This window comes from Eucalyptus grandis, chromosome 6 (assembly GCF_016545825.1).
Source record: "Eucalyptus grandis isolate ANBG69807.140 chromosome 6, ASM1654582v1, whole genome shotgun sequence".
Lineage (NCBI taxonomy): Eukaryota > Viridiplantae > Streptophyta > Magnoliopsida > Myrtales > Myrtaceae > Eucalyptus > Eucalyptus grandis.
The window spans coordinates 10,279,394-10,300,557 of record NC_052617.1 but is presented as its reverse complement, the minus strand read 5'-3'; the positions used below and the strand labels follow the sequence as shown (position 1 = coordinate 10,300,557).

Below are 21,164 nucleotides of genomic sequence, written 5' to 3'. Positions count from 1 at the left end.
GAATAAAAATATGATATTCAAGCATTTGAAAAACATCGAAATTTTTCTAAACCAATCCTAAAAAGCAATAAGAATTCCCACGCAGGGAAGGTGCAACCAAACATGCCACTAATTAAACAAGGAAAGTGAACTACTTAGGACCATGAATCATGTATGCTTGAGTTCTTCACCCTCCTTGATCATGTGATGCAAACCCTTAATGTCGGAGATTCTTCCTTCTAGATATGTCACCAGTCTCTTCATGGTGGCATCAAATTCAGCTACCTCGGGAAAATGAGACAATTCAAAAGTTCTTTTGGCTCTCTTCTTCGAGTCGCAGATTCTCACTGAAGATAGATCACCTATGTCATCACAGCCCTTTTGTTTAATGAGAAAAGCCACAGTAGTAGACAATTCATCGACTTGACTTTGGAGGTGTGCAATTCACTTATTTATATTGTCGATGATATGGTCCAGCACCTTGTTTTGATCCGCCATTTTAGCTCTCGACCGTGTATGGATGGGTGAATGAGATCACTTCATAATCACCTAATTGGATAAAAGTAATGTAAGAACCAATGATAGGATAGAGAAAAAGTCCATGACAATGGTCAATTTATTTTATTTGAAATTCCAAACCAAGTTTCCTAAAATGAACTAAGAAAAATGAAAGTTCCTAAACATTGGATGCTAAAAATTGAAAACATTGAGCTAGATTTTCCCTAAATATGAACTAGGAATCAAAATTCAAAACATAAATTGAAAACAAATTTCAATTTTTGTCTTATTTTCCAAATGATTCATTGTATGACAACTTATTTCAGCCACATTTCATTTCTAATTGACAAAGGAATTAAATCCATTTTCCCCATGATTAAAACTAAAAACCTGTCATGGACTGACAAAATTACAATAAAGTAAATAAATTGTAAGTGAGATTTAGACAACTTACTTTCACCGAAATGGATGACAATCACATAGGCATGCGCATGAAATGTGATGCTCGATTTCTACCTAGACGGCTTAACAAAGTGGAGCTAAGAGGATGATCTGACCGTTGTAGTCTCGCATTAACGTGTCAGGTCCCCCTAACTCCGGCTCAGTCGAATGGAATGTCCAATAGTCACGTAGGCTCGCAGATATGGACAAACACATTCGACACCATGAAAAACTTTCGGGGAAGAGAAGGTCAACCTCTACATAACAATCTCGCTTTGGAGGAAGTATCCTTCTCAACACCATCCTAGAAATCCTATCGCAACCCAGGTTCGACCGCAGGTTGTGTGTGCAATAGTGTAGTGCTAAAATCAATAAAACATGCATAACAGTTTAAATACAAACAACACTTCTATAGTTTTAATTCAAACATTCATCCCTAACTCCAACCTGCAAGACAAAATTTAGCATAGACTACTCCCCTTATACCTCCCATCTGCAAGAATATTTAACACCTTAGGAATGTTAGGGACGTACTTGGGATCCTCGCTACCAAACAAAAATATTTTTAAAAGAAAAAGAAAAATTGGCCTAAGTCCACTAAGTGTTTTAACTTAAGTCCCCAGCGGAGTCGCCAAGCTTTCGTGACCTTTTTTCGGGTGTGAACCACCTAGGGTTAGGTTAATGGACTACTAAGTTTTTAAGTTTAACTCGGGCTCTCCCAAGCCCATACCAAATCATGACTTAAGGTTCAATTATCTTAACATGCAAATTGATTTTAACTAGGAGTCGCCACTAATCAGTTTATGGTAGGTCGATTAGACACCTAAATAAAATAATGGGAGAATTACTTTACTCCTACGAACCAGAAACTAAGGGTACGGAGACTTGATTACATTAGATTTCTCTAATGTCCTTTCGGTACCATTCTTTTTATTTTCAAAAATGTTTTTTTGCAGGCAGCTGATTTATTTTAACCTAAATTACTATCATGCAAAAAGTGACCACACGGATGCTCAAACATTCAATAAATAAATTGCATCATACAAAGCAAACAATTTTTTGGGTTTTCTTGTAATTAGATTTTTTTTTTATAAAAACATGCATTTTAACTACATGACCTAAACTATATGACATGAAGAAATGCAATAATTAAATGCAATCTAAATGACTTAATTCTAATGACATACAATGCAATGCAATGACATACAAAATTATTTCAACTAAAATGACATGTAACATGCAATTTAATATGAGAGCTATATGTCACGCAACATTTATTAAATGACCTAGTCTAATGATGAGCAATTCCTAATATAATGAACTTAACATCAATCACTAAATGACGTGCATTTCATGAACTTAATTTTATATGACATGCATATGATTTTTTATCCTAAAAATGCAATCTATTCTAAATAATGAAGTGAATTTAAAATGAAACTTGCAATTTTATCCTAAGATGCCATGACGTACAAAGAATGCCCTAATTCTACATTATATATGCATGATGATTCTTTTGTATTTTTATTTTTATAAAATTCGAAATTAAAATTAATACATAATGAAACATGCAATTTAAATTAAAAACTAACAACCTAAATGAATGCTTTTTTTTTGTTTTTATATTTTTCTAAATTCGAAATAAAATCCCTATTCTAGATATGCAAGATAACAAGAAATATTCCAAAACAAACTAAATCTTAATTCAAATTTTTTTTTGGATTTCTTTTTTATATTTTTAGTGTTTTTCCAAGATAATCAACTATATCTAATCAATTAATGTAACATCCCGGGCCCCACTGTGTAATATTGTCCGCTTTGGGTCACCCGCCCTGGCGCGGACGCACCGCCATCCCAGCCATGGTCTTTTCCGTCACGGCTTTAAAACGCGTTACACAGATTAGAGGGACCAAAGCCTTATAAGCTAACCAAGACCTCCCTCCCTAGGCGATGTGGGACAAAGAGAGGAGGTTGTTACACTCTCCACCTCTTAACAGAATAGTGTCCTCACTATGGCCCCACGGGCATCGTAACGACATTCGAGCCGTGGTCCCACACGCGGCCGGGAGTCGGCTCGATACCACTTGTAACATCCCGGGCCCCACTGTGTAATATTGTCCGCTTTGGAGGCACGGCCCACTGGCCTGTCCTCCCTCACGGCTTTGTTTTCAGCGCAACGGAAGCGTACGTGAAACGCGTTACACAGGTTAGAGGGACCAAAGCCTTATAAGCTCACCAAGACCTCCCTCCCTAGGCGATGTGGGACAAGAGAGGAGGTTGTTACACTCTCCACCTCTTAACAGAATAGTGTCCTCGCTATGGCCTCACGGGCATTAGAACAGCATTCAAGCTGTGGTCCCACACGCGGTCGGGAGTCAGCTCTGATACCACTTGTAACATCCCGGGCCCCACTGTGTAATATTGTCCGCTTTGGGTCACCCGCCCTGGCGCGGACGCACCGCCATCCCAGCCACGATCTTTTCCCTCACGGCTTTAAAACGCGTTACACAGATTAGAGGGACCAAAGCCTTATAAGCTAACCAAGACCTCCCTCCCTAGGCGATGTGGGACAAGAGAGGAGATTGTTACAATTAAGATATCCACCAAATAAAGGATCAGAATAATCGAAAAAAATAACCTGTTGTCTCACAAGTCAAATTAACAATTACTTTAACCCTAAACATCACGACAAAAAATCAAAATAATTAAAAATCTAATCTGAAGTCTTACGGATCAAATTAATAACTATAATGATTTAACAATTAAAATATCATCAAAATGCCCAAAAATTAATATAATTAAAAAAATGATCCGACGTTTTACGGACCAAATTAATACTTACATAGTTTTAGGCAAAACCCTAAGGATAATGCCTAAACTATACAAATAATTAAAATTGACATCCCATGTTCTAACTTAAGCAAAAATGACAGCACTTAAAATAACTAGATAAATAAATAAAAATAAAAGGATAAAAGGTAAATCACCTAAAAAGGAAATTGAAAAAAAAAAGGCAACAATGGTGGACGGCGCTGGGCGGAGGATGGCCGGCGTTAGAGCTCGGCAAGGGCACAAAGAGGTGCACGGTGAGGAGCTCCGGCGAGGAGACTTGGAACGGAGGTGGTCGGGTGTCGCACAGGTGTGAGATGCGCTGCTCGGGCTGCTAGGGGCGACGAACTATTCCTTATGTAAAAATACAATGACGAAACCATACCGAGAGAGAGGCTACTTGGGAACTCGAGGAGGAGGCAAGACACAAATACCCTCACTTGTTTCATGATTAAAGTACATATAAATTTCGAGGAAGAAATTTTTTTTTAAGGATGGTAGAATGTAATATTATGTTAGTGGGCCCCAAAAGAAGAAACTTAAAAAGAAATTGAAAAGTCAGTAAGCAAAAAGGAGAGGGGAGAGGGCTCGGCTAAATAGAAGCTAAGAGTTCCCTCGACCAAAAAGAAAAGAAAGAAAAAGAAGAAGAAGAAGAAGAAGAAGAAGAAGAAGAGAAAGGGGGACGAAAGGAAAGGAATTTTGGCACGCGCATGCCTCGGATGCCTCGCCAAGCCGACTCGACTCCATAACACGGCACCCGGTAAGAGATCAAGCCCTTGTTTGTTCGATTGAAGTAATTTTTGGATTTAGGACTCAAATTCGGAATTTTTGGAGTCATTGAGCCGCGTATTTTTGAAAGAATGGTAATTTAGGGTGTTGTGGAGCCGTGGGATTTTACGGATCGTGATTTGAGCTTATGGTTTGTCTGAAACAAAATTTCAAAGTTTCCCGCGCGCAGTGAACAGTACGCGTCCAGCAGCTTTGGGCCCGTATTTTGTCATTTTTCGACTTGATTTTGGGATGGCCAAGTTAGGATTCTTGTAATATGTGTCAAGGGCTCTCTATTGACTATAAGTACGTTCAGATCGAGGTTCGGAAGAGAAAGTTAAGTCACAATCAAGTTTTGCGCTTAAACTTCATGGTGCAAAGGGCTTCAACAATCGCTTTGGTTATGCGATTTGTTAGCACGTAGAAATATTTTTGTTAGAGTTAAGGCATAATTTAGTTGTTTCACAGTGGAGACAAAGTTTTATTAGATTTTAACATTTTTCTCGGTTATTTGATAGGGCCTTAAGTTCGACGATATGAGTATCGTTCGTCGTTTGGTCGTCGACTGACGAGGTGAGTGATACTATATCTTCTTTAGTTTTATAAAATCATGTCTTGAAGTATATATATATAATTGAGAAGAGCATTTTTATTGCATAAAAGTCAGATCGAGCAATTGCTACCCAAATTGTGAATCTTTGAAAAGCATGTTATACAAGGTTTGTGGAGAAACATATATGAAATTGCATTGCGACTGATTTATGGAAATGTTTATGATGATTTGAAAACGAATATGAAATGGATGATGGGCTATGTTGCAAAATGTTATTTGTTTGGTTTAAGATATTGATTTCTGGATTGAATTTTTGCTATTGGAGAATGGTTATTTATGCTCAATATGAATGTGAACCCAATGAGGAGTTTTTGGGGTATGCATACCAGGTTTAGGATATCCTTCTGGGCCTAGCCACAGGCTTTGTAGGTGGAGACCTTACCAAGGGGAGAATCTTGGTTGCCTTGTCACAAGGCGTTGTGTCGTGACCATGGTTAGTTATTGAGCAAAAGATTGATCAATGGATAGACCATTGATATGTGTTTTTGATGGAGATTATTCAATGGATTCGACCATTGATACTTGACTTAAGATGGTGATTTAAATGAGTTTTCCATATTAGTATAAAGCTTTGATGATGAGAAATAACTTTTATATGATTCGATATGTATTTTATATGTTGAATTGGCGTTATGGAATTTGGTATTGTTTTGTATACATGCATAGTGGTTGTTCGATCTGCTGAGAAGATATGTACTACTCACTGAGCTGTGGTTGCTCATCCCATTCCTCCTCTAATCTTTTCAGGTTCCTCAGCTAGCGGCGAATAGAGCGAGTGCGTAGTCGGTGGGAAACTTTTGGGGAGTTCTATTTTGTTTTTGGTATGGTTTAAGGAAGTGGTGCAAATGATACTTACTAGTAGTTGGATTGTTTGAGTTTTAAACGTATATCTCTTTTCTCTTTTGGTGGATTATAGAAACTCTGATGTTGAAATTGGTGGTTTGTTTGATATTTATATATATGGTTTGATATATATAAGTTGATAACAGGTTGTTAGTTGTGTTTGAGGCTGCGTCCTTCGGGTTGAAGGACGGCCGTGTCATTCCCATTCTTCGTAGTTTTTGGGGTGTGACACTTAGTTAATGGAAATCTTGTGCCGAGAGATGACAAGAATGACAGTTTGGATACTTATATGTGGCAAAGCTTCGATTAGCCTGCCGACACTTTTTTTCTCAGAAATGAAACTTGGATGGGACTTGAAGACCGGCCTCGATCGGCAGTTATCTGCTTGGAAGAGTCTAGATGACCGGGCTCCCGGAGATTTCACTTGGGAGATGGCCAACCGTAATTTCCCTGACGTTGTAGCATGGAAGGGCTCCGACAAGTACTTTAGGAGTGGACCATGGAATGGCCTTCGTTTCAGTGGCGCACCACAGCATGGGTCCAATTCCATTTTCTGGTATAATTTCATATCCGATGGAGATGAAAGTTACTTTATGTATCGCGTCACCAACAAATCTGTGCTCGTGAGCAGCATCTTTAATCAAACGAAATACTTGTGGGAGCGGTCCACGTGGAGCGAAGCAAGTCAAAGCTGGAGGCTCTTCCTAACGGTTCCGAAGGACTACTGTGACACCCATGGCACTTGCGGTGCCTACAGCAAATGCCTGACTAACCAGCTGCCCTATTGTCAATGCTTAAAAGGATTCACACCTAAAAACCCGGATGAATGGAACTCCACTGATTGGTCGCAAGGGCACCTTCGGAATGAGTCTCTGAACTGCAGCACCAGTGATGGATTTAAAAAGTATTCTAACGTGAAATTGCCGGATACTACTCTTTGTTTAGTGGATAGTATCTTGAGCCTTGAAGATTGCAGGACCAAATGCTTGAACAACTGGCATGGATTTTGCCATTTTCACCTTCTCGGGTTACTGTTCATGTATCATCTGCAAGCTGGTTCCCGATTTCCTGTTCACCCGATTTGTTCTCCAGCTGATTCTGAGTGACCCGACCAAACTTTGGCGCTGATTTTGGGAAGCTGAAGTCGTCCTGACCCACTCTTCATCCTCACCGTAGCCTTTTGCCTGGTATGTCTTCTTTAAGAGTGGATAGACTGAGCTAGGGTTTTCTAGGTTTTCCATGGATTCGTCTGCTGTGAATCCGGCCCTCGCGCCCTCTGCCTCCGAAAGCTTTAAAGGCAAAGCCCATCTGAGGGATGAGGACACTTGTGGGAGGAATCGTGCCAGGCCTTCCTCTCTTAGAGGCCCCTCGTCGACTGATGAGGTGGCCCAAACGAAATTGCAGGCCCCGCATGGTGCTTCTGTGCAAAGGGGGTGAAGCAGAGCTAGGCGTCTGTCTTTCCCCCTCAGCCCCAAACTGATCCTAAGGGCTCGAAGCCTCCTGCTATTCGCACTTGGGCTAGTGTTGCAAAGTCCGCAACAAAGGGATATGAGCTTTCTTTTACTCCTTTAGCTGTGGTTGGAACCAGGTCAGTAGTCAATCTCCCAGATGACATTCTTGAAGCAACAAACCCAAAATGGCATGAATGCCTAGTTGGGTATTTTGTGGGGGAAAAACTCCCCTTTAAACTCACTAAAGAGGCGTTGAAAGATGCCTGGGGGGCCAAGCTTGTAGAAGTAATGGCGAATGATGATGGTTTTTTCTTCTTTCACATCCCGATTAGGATTATCGAAGACAAATTCTGGATAGTGGACCCTTGACAGTAGCCAGGGTGCTCTTAATTTTGAAGCAATGGCACCTTATGCTGGAGTTGAAGAAGGATGACCATACTTCGGTCCCAATTTGGGTAAGACTTCGAAACCTTCCCTATGCCTATTGGTTTGCTCCTGCTATTGGTTATATCGCTAGTGCTATTGGGAAACCACTCTATGTGGACTTGTGTACAAAGCAAATGAAAGTGTTGTCCTTTACTAGAGTCTGTGTTGAAATCACTGCTAAGCAACCTCAAGTTGAATTCGTGGATGTCAATCTAAATGCAGAGCTGCATTCGATTAAGGTTGATTATGAATGGCGGCCTGTTGCTTGCCCCTCTTGTGGCACCTTTGGCCATAGATGCTCAGCTCAACCTTCCCCCTACTCCCACTGAAGATCCACAACCTTCTCTAGTCCATGACTCTTCCTACCACATAGAGTTCTCCTCCCGCCTCCCTTCCAGCTGCAGCTGACGAGGAAGGTTGGAAACTGGCTCATATAGCCAAAAAGAAACAGCCCCCACGAAGAGTGTTGATGTTGTCCTCTCTCCTGCTCTGGATCAGCAGATTCAAGTGTTGCCAAGGATCCTTGATTCTCTGGCTTCATGCTCCTCTGTCCCACTTATTTGCCTAGAAGACCTTTCTCCCCTGGACAGCTTGAATGAAGAAGTTGTTGTGGAAGGTGTTGTTGATGGTTTTGGGAGTAGCTAAGATTAGGATATACCTACCTTGGTTATACCGAGTGCCCATAATGATTCAAGTCAAAAGAAAAATGTGCCCGCTGGCCCTAAGTCGTCTTCCCAGAACACCTCTTTGCTAGATTCTGGCCAAGATATAGCTCCTCCTGCCTCTAAGTCTTCTGTGAAACCTAAATCGGGAGCCAGTCGACAGCGAGCAGTGAAGAGGCAGTAACCCCTTCCCCCTTTGTTTCTTATACTATATTTATAGTAGCCTCGTTTTTTTTTTTTTTTTTTTTGGCCCCTCTCCTGTGTACATATGTTTATTGGTGCTTGGAATATAAAGGGTCTTGGTAACCCTCTTAAATAGGCAGAAATTAGATCCTTTGTGAGATCTAACAACCTTAGTTGTGTTGGCATCTTGGAAACAAAAGTTCCCCCTTCCATGTTCCCTTTGATTTCTGGTGTCCTTCTTCTTGGATGGTCTTGGTGCTCAAATTATGAACACTTTCCTCGAGGCAGGATCTAGGTGGGGTGGAACCCAGTGGCTGTGAACTTTGTCTTGTCTTCTACTTCGGCTCAGGCAATTCATGGTTGGCTGAATTGCCTTTCCTCTCATAAGAGCTTTTGCCTCTCTATGATCTATGGGGAGCACACCTTTGTCTTGCGGCACACTTTATGGACAAACATCATCTGTTCTAGTCTTGCTTATTCGAATGTTCCCAAGGTTCTAGTTGGTGATTTTAACGCTATCCGTGACTCCTCTAATAGGCTCGGGAGCTCTAATTCGTGGATCCCAGCTTTCGATGAGTTCGAGGATTGCTTAAACCAAGCTGGGTTGGATGACCTTAGATACATTGGTCACAAATTCACTTGGGCCACTTCTCCCGGATCAATCGTAAGCAACGGAAAATTGATAGGGTTTTGGTCAATCCGTGTTGGAATTCAGAATTTTCCTTCTCCGAAGCATTCTTTCTTGCTCCTAGTGTCTCAGATCATTCACCTATGGTGGTCAGGATCTTTGCTCATCCCAACACTCGGAAGCCATTTAAATTCTTCAATTTTTGGATGACTCATCCAACATTTTCTTCTTTAGTTGCCCAGGTTTGGGACTCTTCCATTACTGGTACCCCTATGTATATCCTTTGTTGCAAACTTTGCCTCTTGAAGTGTAGGTTAAAACAACTCAACAGGGACTCTTTCTCATATCTCTCTATGAGGACTGCGTGCACTTCTTGTCACTTAGGATGCCCTTCAGAGGGATCCTTTTAACCAGATGTTGGCTGACAACAAAATGGAGCTTCTTAGGACCTTTTTGGACCTCCGTCTTCAAGAGGAATCGTTCTTCAAACAAAAATTCAAGATTCGTTGGTTGAAGGAGGGTGACCTCAACACCAAGTTCTTCCATCACTCCATTAATAAAAGACATCTTCAAAACATAATCATCTCAGTTTTTTATGGACAAACTCTTGTCACTGATCCTAATGAAGTACAACGCCTCTTTGTCTCGCACTTCCATAATTTATTGGCTGCATCAAACGCTCCTACTTTGCCATCCGTTGATGATCTTCATGCGGAGTGGAAGCCGCTTTAGTTGAGGATGGCTTCTCCCCCCAAACTGACTTGACGAGGAATCCATTCTCGCGAATCCCGGTAGACAAAGTCAAAGCGCTTGAAGTGCGTTGACTTTGACTATTGATGAGACAACTATCTGTTCTTGATCCATCAGAAAGAAGTCGATATGTACTTCCTTCATACCCCCAATCCCTTGGTTTCAAAAGAAATCCATTTCGTACCCTCTTCCGACTTAGATTTATTTGATTCACTTCCTAACTAGTCGTTTGCTGATTAAATAGAGGCCTTATCGAGCCCCTTTCTTGGGCCATGCTCTCGATGACGCCCAAGTCAGCCTCCTCTAACGGCCTATCACTGATTTGGAAATTTGAGATACTTTATTTTCCCTTGCCACTGGCAAAGCTTCTAGTCCAGATGGCTTCGATGTGGATTTTTTTAAACACTCCTGGGAGATGGTGGGTCCTCGATGACTCTAGCTATTAAAGATTTCTTTGTTACGAGTAATCTTTTTAAAGAGATTAACTCCACTATCTTAGCCCTTATTCCCAAGGTCCCCAATGCTACTAATATGGATGATTTTCGGCCTATAGCTTGCTGCAATACCATCCATAATTGCATTACTAAGCTTTTGGCTAACCGTTTATCTGCCGTTATTCCTTCCTTGATAAGCTTGCCTTAAAATGCCTTTGTTAAAGGCAGGCGCATCAGTGACAACATTTTGTTAGCCCAGGAATTGTTTTGTGATTTCCACCATGAACTGTATCGGTCGAAGTGTGTCATCAAGGTGGATTTTCGAAAAGCTTACAACACGTGAACTGGAAGTTTATTGAGTTAACAATGCAAGCTTTTGGCTTTCCATTCGAATTCATTGACCGTGTTATGATGTGTATTCAATCACCCAAATTCTCCATTTCTTTAAATGGTGAACTCCATGGATTTTTCCACAGTGGCCGGGGTATTCGCCAAGGGGATCCAATCTCTCCCTATATCTTTATTCTTATTATGGAAGTGTTCTCGAGCATCCTTAATGCTCAAACTTGTCATCCGGCTTTCAACTTCTTCTAGAGATGTAAGGCATCTAGACTTTCTCATCTCTTTTTTGTTGATGACATTCTCCTTTTTGCTGAAGCTAGTATGGCTTCTATCAACCTTCTTAAGGATGGGATTGACAGATTCTCATCCTAGAGTGGACTTGTTCCAAATCAAATGAAAAGCGAGATCTTTTTGTCGCGGGGCTCCCTAACCTTGCATGAAAGCATTTTGGGAGTCTTTGGTTTTCAGTTGGGCTCCTTGCCTTTTCGATACCTTAGGTTGCCTATTGTATCCACCAGGTTAGGCAAGGATGATTGCATTTCCCTCGTCAATGCTATTACGGCAAGAGCCATGTCTTGAACTCAACGTTTCCTCTCATTTGTGGGTCGGCTACAACTCATTAGATCGGTGCTCCACTCTATTCAGGTATATTGGTCTAGTGTCTTTATCATTGTTCATTTCTTAACCGAATTGAACAGATTCTTCAACAATTCCTATGGAGAGGCCCGAATTTAGGTCCTGGGGGTGCCAAGGTTGCTTGCAATGATGTTTGTCTACCAAAAAAAGAAGGTGGCTTAGGGATTCGCACTTTGCGTGAGTATAACAAGGCGGCTATGCTCAAGCACATATGGCTCCTCTTCACCGATAAGGAGTCTCTTTGGTACAAATGGATTCACTCAAATTTCTTGAAGCGGAAAATTTTTTGGGTGGTCCCTCGTCCTTCCTTTTTGCTCTTGGGCTTGGAAAAAATTGCTTGATCTTCGTGGACGTTTTCAGCAATACTTTCGTTGGCACTTTGGGAATGGACTTTTGGCTTCATTCTGGTTTGACCCTTGGCACCCAAGGGGTCCTCTTAACGGGTTCTTTTTTGATCTGGAGATATATCGGTCTGGCATACCACGCATGGCTACGATGAAGGTTGGTATCTCCTCTTCTTTCGTAGCCATCATCTTGGCAGATTGGGGAGACCCTCTCCTGGTGCTCAACCAAGAAGATGACCGTCTCCTCTGGTTTGGTCATCCCTCGAGCAGCTTGTCCATTGCTTTCACTTGAAATTTAATCCACCCCAGAGGGCCTATAGTGTTCTAGTCCTCCTTTGTTTGAAATCTCACTTTGCTTCCTCATTATCAGACTCTCCTACGGCTGATCATGCACAACCGGCTACCAACTCAGGTAGCATGTCTCTCTTATGGACGTATCTCTTCTGCGATGTGCGCCTTCTGCTCTTGCACGCCTGACTCGACTGATAATTTGTTTTTTGGATGCCGAATTACTGGTACCCTTGCACGTTATTGGGCGGCTAAGTGTAATTTAGCTTGGCCAAACAAATGCTTGGTTGATAATATTGCTTGGGTTACCAAACATCTTGCTGACAATAGTTTCCACCAACCCTTGGCTCGCTTTACTTTTGGAGCTTTATGCTATCTTATCTAGAAGGAACGGAATGAGATTATCTTTCGCAACCGCCCCCTTTTCCTGCCGGTGTTGAAGATGCATCTTCATAAGGCGATTAAGGATAAAGCCTTGTCCTTCAATCACATCCTAGACATTTCCCGGAATAGAAGACTGCAACAAAGTTGGGAATTGCCGTCGTCAATCTTTGATTGATTGTGTTCTTCCCCTTCTTCTTGTTGTTTTTGCCTCATAGTGGCTATTTGCCTCTTTTTTATTGCGGTACCACGCCACCCCTACACTCTCTCGACTCCTTTGTCTTTTGAGTGTTTGTTTTGTTGGTGCCAGGCTTCCTCTCTTTGTAAATTCGTTTGGTAAAATCAATTATACTTACCTTTACCCAAAAAAATAAAATGCTTGAACAACTGTTCATGCACAGCACATGCGAACTCAGATATCAGAGGACGAGGAAGCGGATGTGCAATGTGGTTCGGTGATCTGATAGATATGAGACAGTATTTAGATGCTGGACAGGTTCCGTATGTGCAGACGCCAGCTTCTGAAATAGGTACTATCTTGTTGTGGCATCTCTTAGAAAAGTAGATCTTGCACTAGGTTTCCGTTTCATCTATCATTCTTTTTCCTTTGAAATGTGAGCACACACCTTTCCATAGTTACCCATCATATTTGGCATTTCATTGTTTTTAATGCTAACATTTTGATTGAGCAGGGAAGAGTAAGTCTAAGGTGTGAATAGTTCTGGTAGTTGTATTAGCAATTGCCATAGCTATTGCCATGCTAGTCGCCATCTGTTATGCACACAGAATGAGGAAAAACTTCGGAGGTACATATTTCTTCTCATGACTGTCCTCACAATACTTGGTTTTCATGCCAAAGAGAGAATTTGTGGTCAAGGAAAAGAGAAAGAACATAAAACATTATTACTCTAAATTTGATAACTAAAAATTCGGCATAGTTAGAGAGTTGCATGATACCGCTAAAAATAGTTTGTTCACTGGTTTGATTAGAAGTGGGACTTACAGTATCACCTGCTTCCCATTTCAGAAAATTTGGCATACTCTAAATCTGTCTCTTTAGAAAAGTATTGACTTACCGTCATACTTTGTTGCAAGATTGAGAGGAGCTCGTTCTCTAGACATTGTAACTCGGCATCATTTGTCCTCGCAAACAGCGTTGCCAAGTTATCCCAGGCCTCCTTCGGGGTCTTTGCACTCTTTATGTGCTACAATAATTCATCCTCAACAGTCACGGCAAGAACGTAAAGAGCCTTACCTGATTTGATGTTCCACTTTCTTAAATCACTATCATTTGTGGGTGGTGTGGTGTTGTTGCCGCCAACGATATCCCATAAATCTTGTCCAAGCAAATAATACCGCATGCGGGCACTCCAATTATTATAATTGAAGTTGTTGAGCTTCTCCATCCCGTTCACCGAACTCGAGAAATCCTCCATCGTGACTTGAGTAAAATGCCCCGCACTATACCAAGTAAGCTTGGTCCTAGACCAACCGACTTCACAATCCCAGATTGTGCACTGGCAGAACTCTGACATACTCCACTCCTTGGCTCGACGAACTTGACCGCCTAGCTCACTTACAATGGTCCCTGACCACTGTCTTCGCACGGTCTCCAATAACCTGCTTTGATACCAGTTGTTGAAACTTGTGGAAAAGTGGTACAAATATAATTCACGAAATATAACTTTCACTATTACAATAATTTCTGACACCACATACAATACTCGGACAACTCTACACAATTCCTCTCACACTCACGTGCATATACAGCACACTTTACTCAACACACTCTCAAGACCCCTACACACACCCACACACCTTCTTGGACTTCTTACTCACAAACTCTTAGTTGGACCCACAAATGCGGAGCAAGTTGCTCCTATTTATAGGATGGAAAGTCGGTGACTTTCCTAGCTTTCTACACTATTCTAGAAGTATTATTATTTTATTATAGCCTCACAACTAGATTTCTTTGGAGAAGTCTAGAAGTGGCACAGCTGATGGATTTTGCTAGAACATTCTGGAGAAGGGAGAGATCTAGAGAAATCCAGAGAGAGAGAGAGAAATCTGGAGGAGTAAAGAGAGATATGGAGAACTCTAGAGAGAGATCTAGAGAACTCCAGGAGAGAGAGGCGGTGATCTTCAACATCCCTACCATCCTCCTCTAGCTTCATCCTTTCCCCAACCAGATCACCACCAGCGTCCCCCGCAGTTCCATGAAAATGGCGGAAACGGCTCACTCCAATCCGAAGCGACCCCTTTGCCTGTCCTGCACCAAGCCCACATGCACGTGCCTCTGATCACCCCGTTGAGTATCACCGTTCTCCAACAGAGCTTGGAACGGAAGTACCCTCTCCATGCCACACGAATCTCGAGGCTAGGCCTCGAGAATGCCACCGTTCCCCGACGCCAACTTCGGTGCCGAGTTTTCCCATTTCGCTGATCGAGCAAGAACCCGAAACCAGCGCTAATGGATTTGGTTAGTGTACAGGTGAAAAATGGACGTTCAGCTCCATCAATGATAAAAAGGGGATTCGAACAAAAAATTGAAAAAATGATAATAGGACAGAGTAGAAGATAGCAGAGAAAAGTCCAAGGCTTGCGTGCGCATTAATTAATAAAAGAACACTGTGCATTTTGTGCGTGACTTTGATCAATAAATTCTTCGAACGTGGGTTAAATTCTTGCACACGGGCTCAAGCTCAAGACACAGTTTCACAATAAGAAAGACTGCATGGATACGACAACGTTGAGGTAAATGTTGAATCCATACTAATGACAAACACATTTCTTCGTACAAAATTAAGAAGTACATCATTGATGGAATACTCTTGATTTTGTTATAAGGAAGACTTTTTCAAAGCATTGGCTTCTTTATGACATTTCCACTTCTATCCAGCAATGGGGATGTTTGATGTTATCTACATCCTGAAAAAGCAGGATAGTGAAAGCCGTCGTGGCGATAGAAGAGTGCGGGTAAGCAATATAAGCGGAGTTGAAGCTTTCAATGACCGTGGTTCGAGGGCGAGATTGGTTGGGCATCGGTTATTTAGTAAATTTAAGTTCTTGCTCTCCTTATTGATCAAATTCATTTAACTATTGTTGATCCATTAGGAGGAGCCAGAAGTATAGATTGGAAGAGTTATGGTAGTGGCCAAGAAAAATTCCCCCCTCTCTCTTAAAGGACTATAGAAGAAGGCGGGATGGGACATTCTTGAGGAACTTGAGGACAGACCACATGAGCCCGAAGTATCTCTGCTCCCACAGGGTTAGATCATCCATGGAGACTTCTAATTGCCGATCCCTACACTAAAATGTTTAAAGTATTTTTAGGTTACCTCTAAAGATTTCAACTTTTATACACTGTGAAATCAATACTAATTTGAAACGTATTTTTTAAAGGTTTTCTATGCTATAAAAAAAAATTAGAACACTAATATCACTACGGTAGATATATTTTAAATTTTTTTAGTAGAATTAATACAAAATATAAAAATGCAGAATATTTTCAGCTCCGATTATGCTTTAATGTTTCATTTACTTGGCCAGGCACACTAACTAGTAATTACCAAGCGTCCAAGGACGATCAAAACGAATCGCTCCTCTCCCCTCTACACTATCATATCAGACTTTTGATAGTTTGATACATGATCCGGGTCACTGGGGAGACCCGGTCCAATTTCCATAGCTTCTCGTCAGCCAATTCTGCCGCTTCTCCTCCTCATCTTCACGCTCTTCTCTCCGCTCAAGCCGCACTCTCGAGCCGCGAAGATACCGTTCCACCCTGGAGGACGTACTCCCCCTGCTACCGAGGCAGCTCTCTTGGCCCATCCTCAACGCCCTTCGCCGTCTGACGGCTCGTCGTCGGCGGCACTTCTCCCTCCAACGGCACTTTTGGCGTGGAAAAGAGCTTGCTTCTATGAGAACACCGCTTGGTTGGAGTTCCACAACGAGACCGGGAGTGAGTTCGGGGGAGGCACACTTCACATCAAGGTTCGTCCTTTAGTTCCATCGCGTCGCTTTGGCTTCGTCTCTATTTGGTTTCAAGTGCGATTCTGGAAGATGAGATTTTCTGTTAGGTACAGTTGAATGGAATGGAATTGGGAAATGGCAGGGAAAGCAATGGACTGGAGTGATGATTTCAAGCCTTGGGTTTTTAGGTTGAATAGTCGGGAACCGAACAGAACGGAGTGGAATCCGATCTAGTCGTGCAAAGAGGTGGTAGCACGACCACAACATTTGCAATGATTGGGGTTGCAATGACACATCAATGAGGCCTACCCTTACTGAACTTTTTTTTTCCCTTTTTATGGATAAAATATGAATTAGATAATAGATCTCTTAATAATAAATAGATAGTAGGAGATACGATTCTCCAATTTCTTTTTGAATTCACCATATGGCATTTTTTTGCTATTTTTTTTTCATTTACTAATTCAATTCTATTACTTTTTTATATTGTCGCATAAGTTTTATTACATAATTTATTTTACCGTTGTATCATTTACATGAAAACTCAAAATAGGATCTAACTAAATGGAATAAATCGAATCTACATCATGAGACATCTCACTAGCGCTCAAAATTATAGCATCGCTATCATAATTGCCGTAAAGAGTAACTGTTGAACTTACATCATTGAGTTGATTTCGTCAGATAATTGAATTCAATCACTCGGATTCACTTGTTGGAAGTGCTTCTATTTTTAGGGCCGCGGTACTAAAGTTTCTTTTCATCAATACTTATGACCAAGTCTTAGAAAATTAAAGAGTTCTCGCCTGAGTTTATCTTTTTTCTTGCCACGTTGGTGCAGCTTCTCTTCAATCAAATCAAGAATACTTAGTTAATTGATGACTGAGTTTAGCGAACCTGATGGGTCAATGATGGTTCTCAATAATGCCCCGGTTTGGAAAACTAAGGGCGTGAATGATAACCATTTTGGCTAGAAATTGATTTATAGAAGAGAAATATATTTTTCTATTTCTATTTCCAAATGAGTTTCTAAGCAAAAATACTCGTTTGATAATGAACAAAATTTCTACTATCAAAATAGAAATTTGTTTGAAATTTGTTTGATAACATAAAATTTCTTATTTTCAGACGGCGGCGACCGATAGTCGGCAATCGGCGGCGGTGGCGGCGGCGACAACTAGGGTGGTAGCTATCACGACCTCTTTTTTCGACGCTCGATCGGGCGGGCGCCTTGCGGAGGCTAATGGTTTGGCTAGGTCTTTTAGCCTAGACTCTCCCAAGTCCACCAATTCACGACTTAATGGTCCAACTTTTTTAACCTATAAATTAATTTTAAAACGGAGTCGTCACTAATCAATTTAGGGTGGGTCAAATAGAAACCCAAGCGAAATATCGGGAGAAATACTCGCTCTGCGCAACCAGAGAAATTAGGATTGGGAACTTGATTACACTAGTTAATCACTAATGCCCTTTCGGTACATAATCTTGTTTAAACCCTAAGGTTTTTGGATTTTTGAGGGATTTTCCATTCATTTGTGAAGGAAAATTTTTTTGGGTCTTTTTCTCATTTTTTTTTGACATAAAAGGCATTTTTTTTATCTTTTTCTAAAAGTATAAATCATTTTTGGCTTTTTCTGACTTTTTGGCTTTTTTGGGAAAATATGATATTTTTGATGTTTTTGATTTTTTGGAAATAATTTTTTTTTTATTAAAATATTATAATATTGAAAAGGCTACCCGAGTCGAATCCCGGGTTGGGTTCAACCTAGGTCGCCGACCCGAGACCCGGACGGGCTCGCAACGCGGGCCCGGTCCGGCGTTTTTTAAAAAAACTTAAACGCCCAAACCCATTTTGGCCCACTTCCGTAAAAATTCCAACCCAACAGCAAATCGGCCCACGCGCACAACCTGGCCCAGGTGGAACCCTACTCGGAAACAGGGAAATCGGGTCGAGACGGACTGTGAATCGACCCGGTTCCCTTCTTCTTCTCCCCTTCGCTCGCTCGCAACTCTGGTGAGGGGGACTGAGGCGTCACCGGCGACGACAGCAGCAATGGCGGTCACAATATCGGTGACAACGGGCTAGACGGTGACGATGGTGGCGACAATAGCTACAAACCGCTCACGAGGACGATGAAAACGAGTGACAACGGGCTGTGCTGATGTGGTCGGTGGCGGCACGGTTCGAGGAGGGGAATGCGACGGGTGACGACGCGGCCGACAATGGCGATGGCTACTGTTACCTATCGTGATGAGGCGGCGAATGGTGGCGGTGACAACACGCGACGCAGCATGGCTCGAGTGACAACGGTAGCGGCAGCGAACGGCTTGGGGAACCGTGGCGGGCGGTGGTTGTGTCGGCGACGCGAGTCTTCTCTGTCGGATCGGCCTTCCGCCCTCCGATTCCTCTCTTGCTCAACCTCCACCAGCTCGAATCTCTCCCCCTTGGGCTCACTTGCCATCGACCTCCCCCGAAGTCTCTTGGAGGGAGGTCGTTCGAGCTCACGACCCGATTTCTCTCGAGTGCTCGCTCTTCGATTTCCCCTGAAGTCTCTCAAGGGAAGATCTCCGAGTTTGCCGTGTCCTTCAACGGAGCTTGTGGTATGCTATTTATAGGTGAGGGGGTGGCCGATTGACGAAGCTTGGACCGCCGGTCTTCGCGCACCGAACAGCCTCCACTAGCCGAACCGGTGTCTCATCCACCGAGGTGACTCTAGCTAAGCCGCCTTGCATTGAAGACGCGTCCACTCCATCGTATGCTACCGCCTTCCTCTCCATTCCGTGTCGTGTGTGTCTTTGTCTCGACGCGTGTTGCTTATCCGATTGGGGAAGAAGGCAGATGAGGAAGAAGACAAAAAGGGCAAAAGGGGGGCCAGGCTAAGTCACGCAAGCTGGGCCGAGGGGCCTGTGCGAGAGAAAAATAAAAGGAAGGGCTGGGCTTGTCAACCCAACCCATAAGGCTATTGTTTCTATTTTTTTGTTTTTATTTGTTTTCTTATTCGAAAAAAAAAAAAACATAAATAAAGAAACTAAGGCCTAATTGAATACCTAATCAAAATTTAGGCGTCAATAGCAGTGACCAACAGCTCGCGACCGACGGCGCGCAGTGGGCCGGCGGCGGTGGCTTCGACCGGCGGCGGCTGGCCGACGTCCGTGCGAGCGGCAGCGTACGGCGGATGGTGGTCAACGTCGATCGATTCATAACAAGGACGAATGAAGAATTTTTATTTCTTATTTATGTTTCAGAAATAAAAAGTAAAAATTTTTTACTTCTCATTTCTATTCCAAACCTATTTTTGAAATAAAAATCTATTTCAGAAATATAAAAATGAAATAATTTTATAAAACGGATTTATATTCCAGAGACAAGTCTAGAATAGAAAAATTATTTCTGAAATAGAAATTTTGATTTGTCATGCACCCCTTAAACACCAATTAGTCTTCACTAAGGGTTTGGGTAGAACCAAAAAGAAAGCAACAAAAGAAGAGAGAGTTGGGCGTAAGAAAAGTGGGAGAGCTAGGGGACAAGAGAGAAAAGGCGCACTATTGAAGTAGGTCATGATAGCGACGGCGACGTTAAACTTGCTTTACTTCAAATAAATCAACATTGGATCCAGTCGATCGGATGGTTCGCAATAGAGTTGTTTTTCCTGATGACCCTGGTTTAGTTTAATCAAACAAAGCAAGCTTGATTAAAACAGGAGTGCTCCATGCAAATTTATTATAATTATAAAAAATTGTACATATATAGAGGGCCTAAAAACATCATCACCATCAGCATCATCGTCATCATCATCTTCTTCTTCTTCTTCTTCTTCTTCTTCTTTCTTCTTCTTCTTCTTCTTCTTCTTCAGCTTGATTAAAACAAGAGTGCTCCATGCAAATTTATTATAATTATAAAAAATTATACATATATAGAGGGCCTAAAAACATCATCATCATCATCATCATCATCATCATCATCATCATCTTCTTCTTCTTCTTCTTCTTCTTCTTCTTCTTCTTCTTCTTCTTCTTCTTCTACAAGAGTGACATGATCATCATCATCATCATCATCATCTTCTTCTTCTTCTTCTTCTTCTTCTTCTTCTTCTTCTTCTTCTTCTTCTTCTTCTTCTTCTTCTTCTTCTTCTTTAGCTTGATTAAAACAAGAGTGCTCCATGCAAATTTATTATAATTATAAAAAAATTGTACATATATAGAGGGCCCAAAAACATCATCATCATCATCATCATCTTATTCTTCTTCTTCTTCTTCTTCTTCTTCTTCTTTCTCTGGGACTCCACCCGCATCACTTAGTCTCAGTAGCACCTCCGACTTTGCAAAATTTCAAGGAGTTTCTATCTCTATTGTACTTTATATCATTCCCATCATAAATTTCCGGTATGCATTAGGGTAGAAGAATCACTTTATTCATAAAAAATAATAAATAAATAAAAAGAAAGCATGTCTATTCTACATTTCGCCAAACTGCACATGGCGGCTAATGAGTGCGCACGACATTATATAGGGGGAAAATCCTTTTTAATGTCTTCTAAGGACAGTATACCATTATTTCCAAGCAAATAATAACAACCATGCGTACTAAACCCATTTTAACAATGGGAAAGCCAACAGATTGATATTCAAGAACCCCTGAAGTTTATGAAATGATATGGGAGTTTTTATTTTTTACTTTTTGAGACAAGAAGATCGG

General features: G+C 41.6%; 1 protein-coding gene across 1 annotated transcript; it reads left to right on the top strand.

Annotated features, from left to right (window-relative positions):
* The first annotated feature begins 6,306 nt into the window (after nucleotides 1-6,306).
* Nucleotides 6,307-7,077, top strand: LOC120294305 (S-locus-specific glycoprotein S6-like). The gene has a single exon (XM_039314318.1). It carries the CDS (start codon nucleotides 6,307-6,309, stop codon nucleotides 7,075-7,077), a length of 771 nt encoding a protein of 256 aa, XP_039170252.1.
* Nucleotides 7,078-21,164: the final 14,087 nt, after the last annotated feature.

Bases quoted from the DNA above. Each gene is read 5' to 3' on its own strand.
- LOC120294305 (XM_039314318.1), top strand. From the start codon at position 6,307: ATGAAACTTGGATGGGACTTGAAGACCGGCCTCGATCGGCAGTTATCT.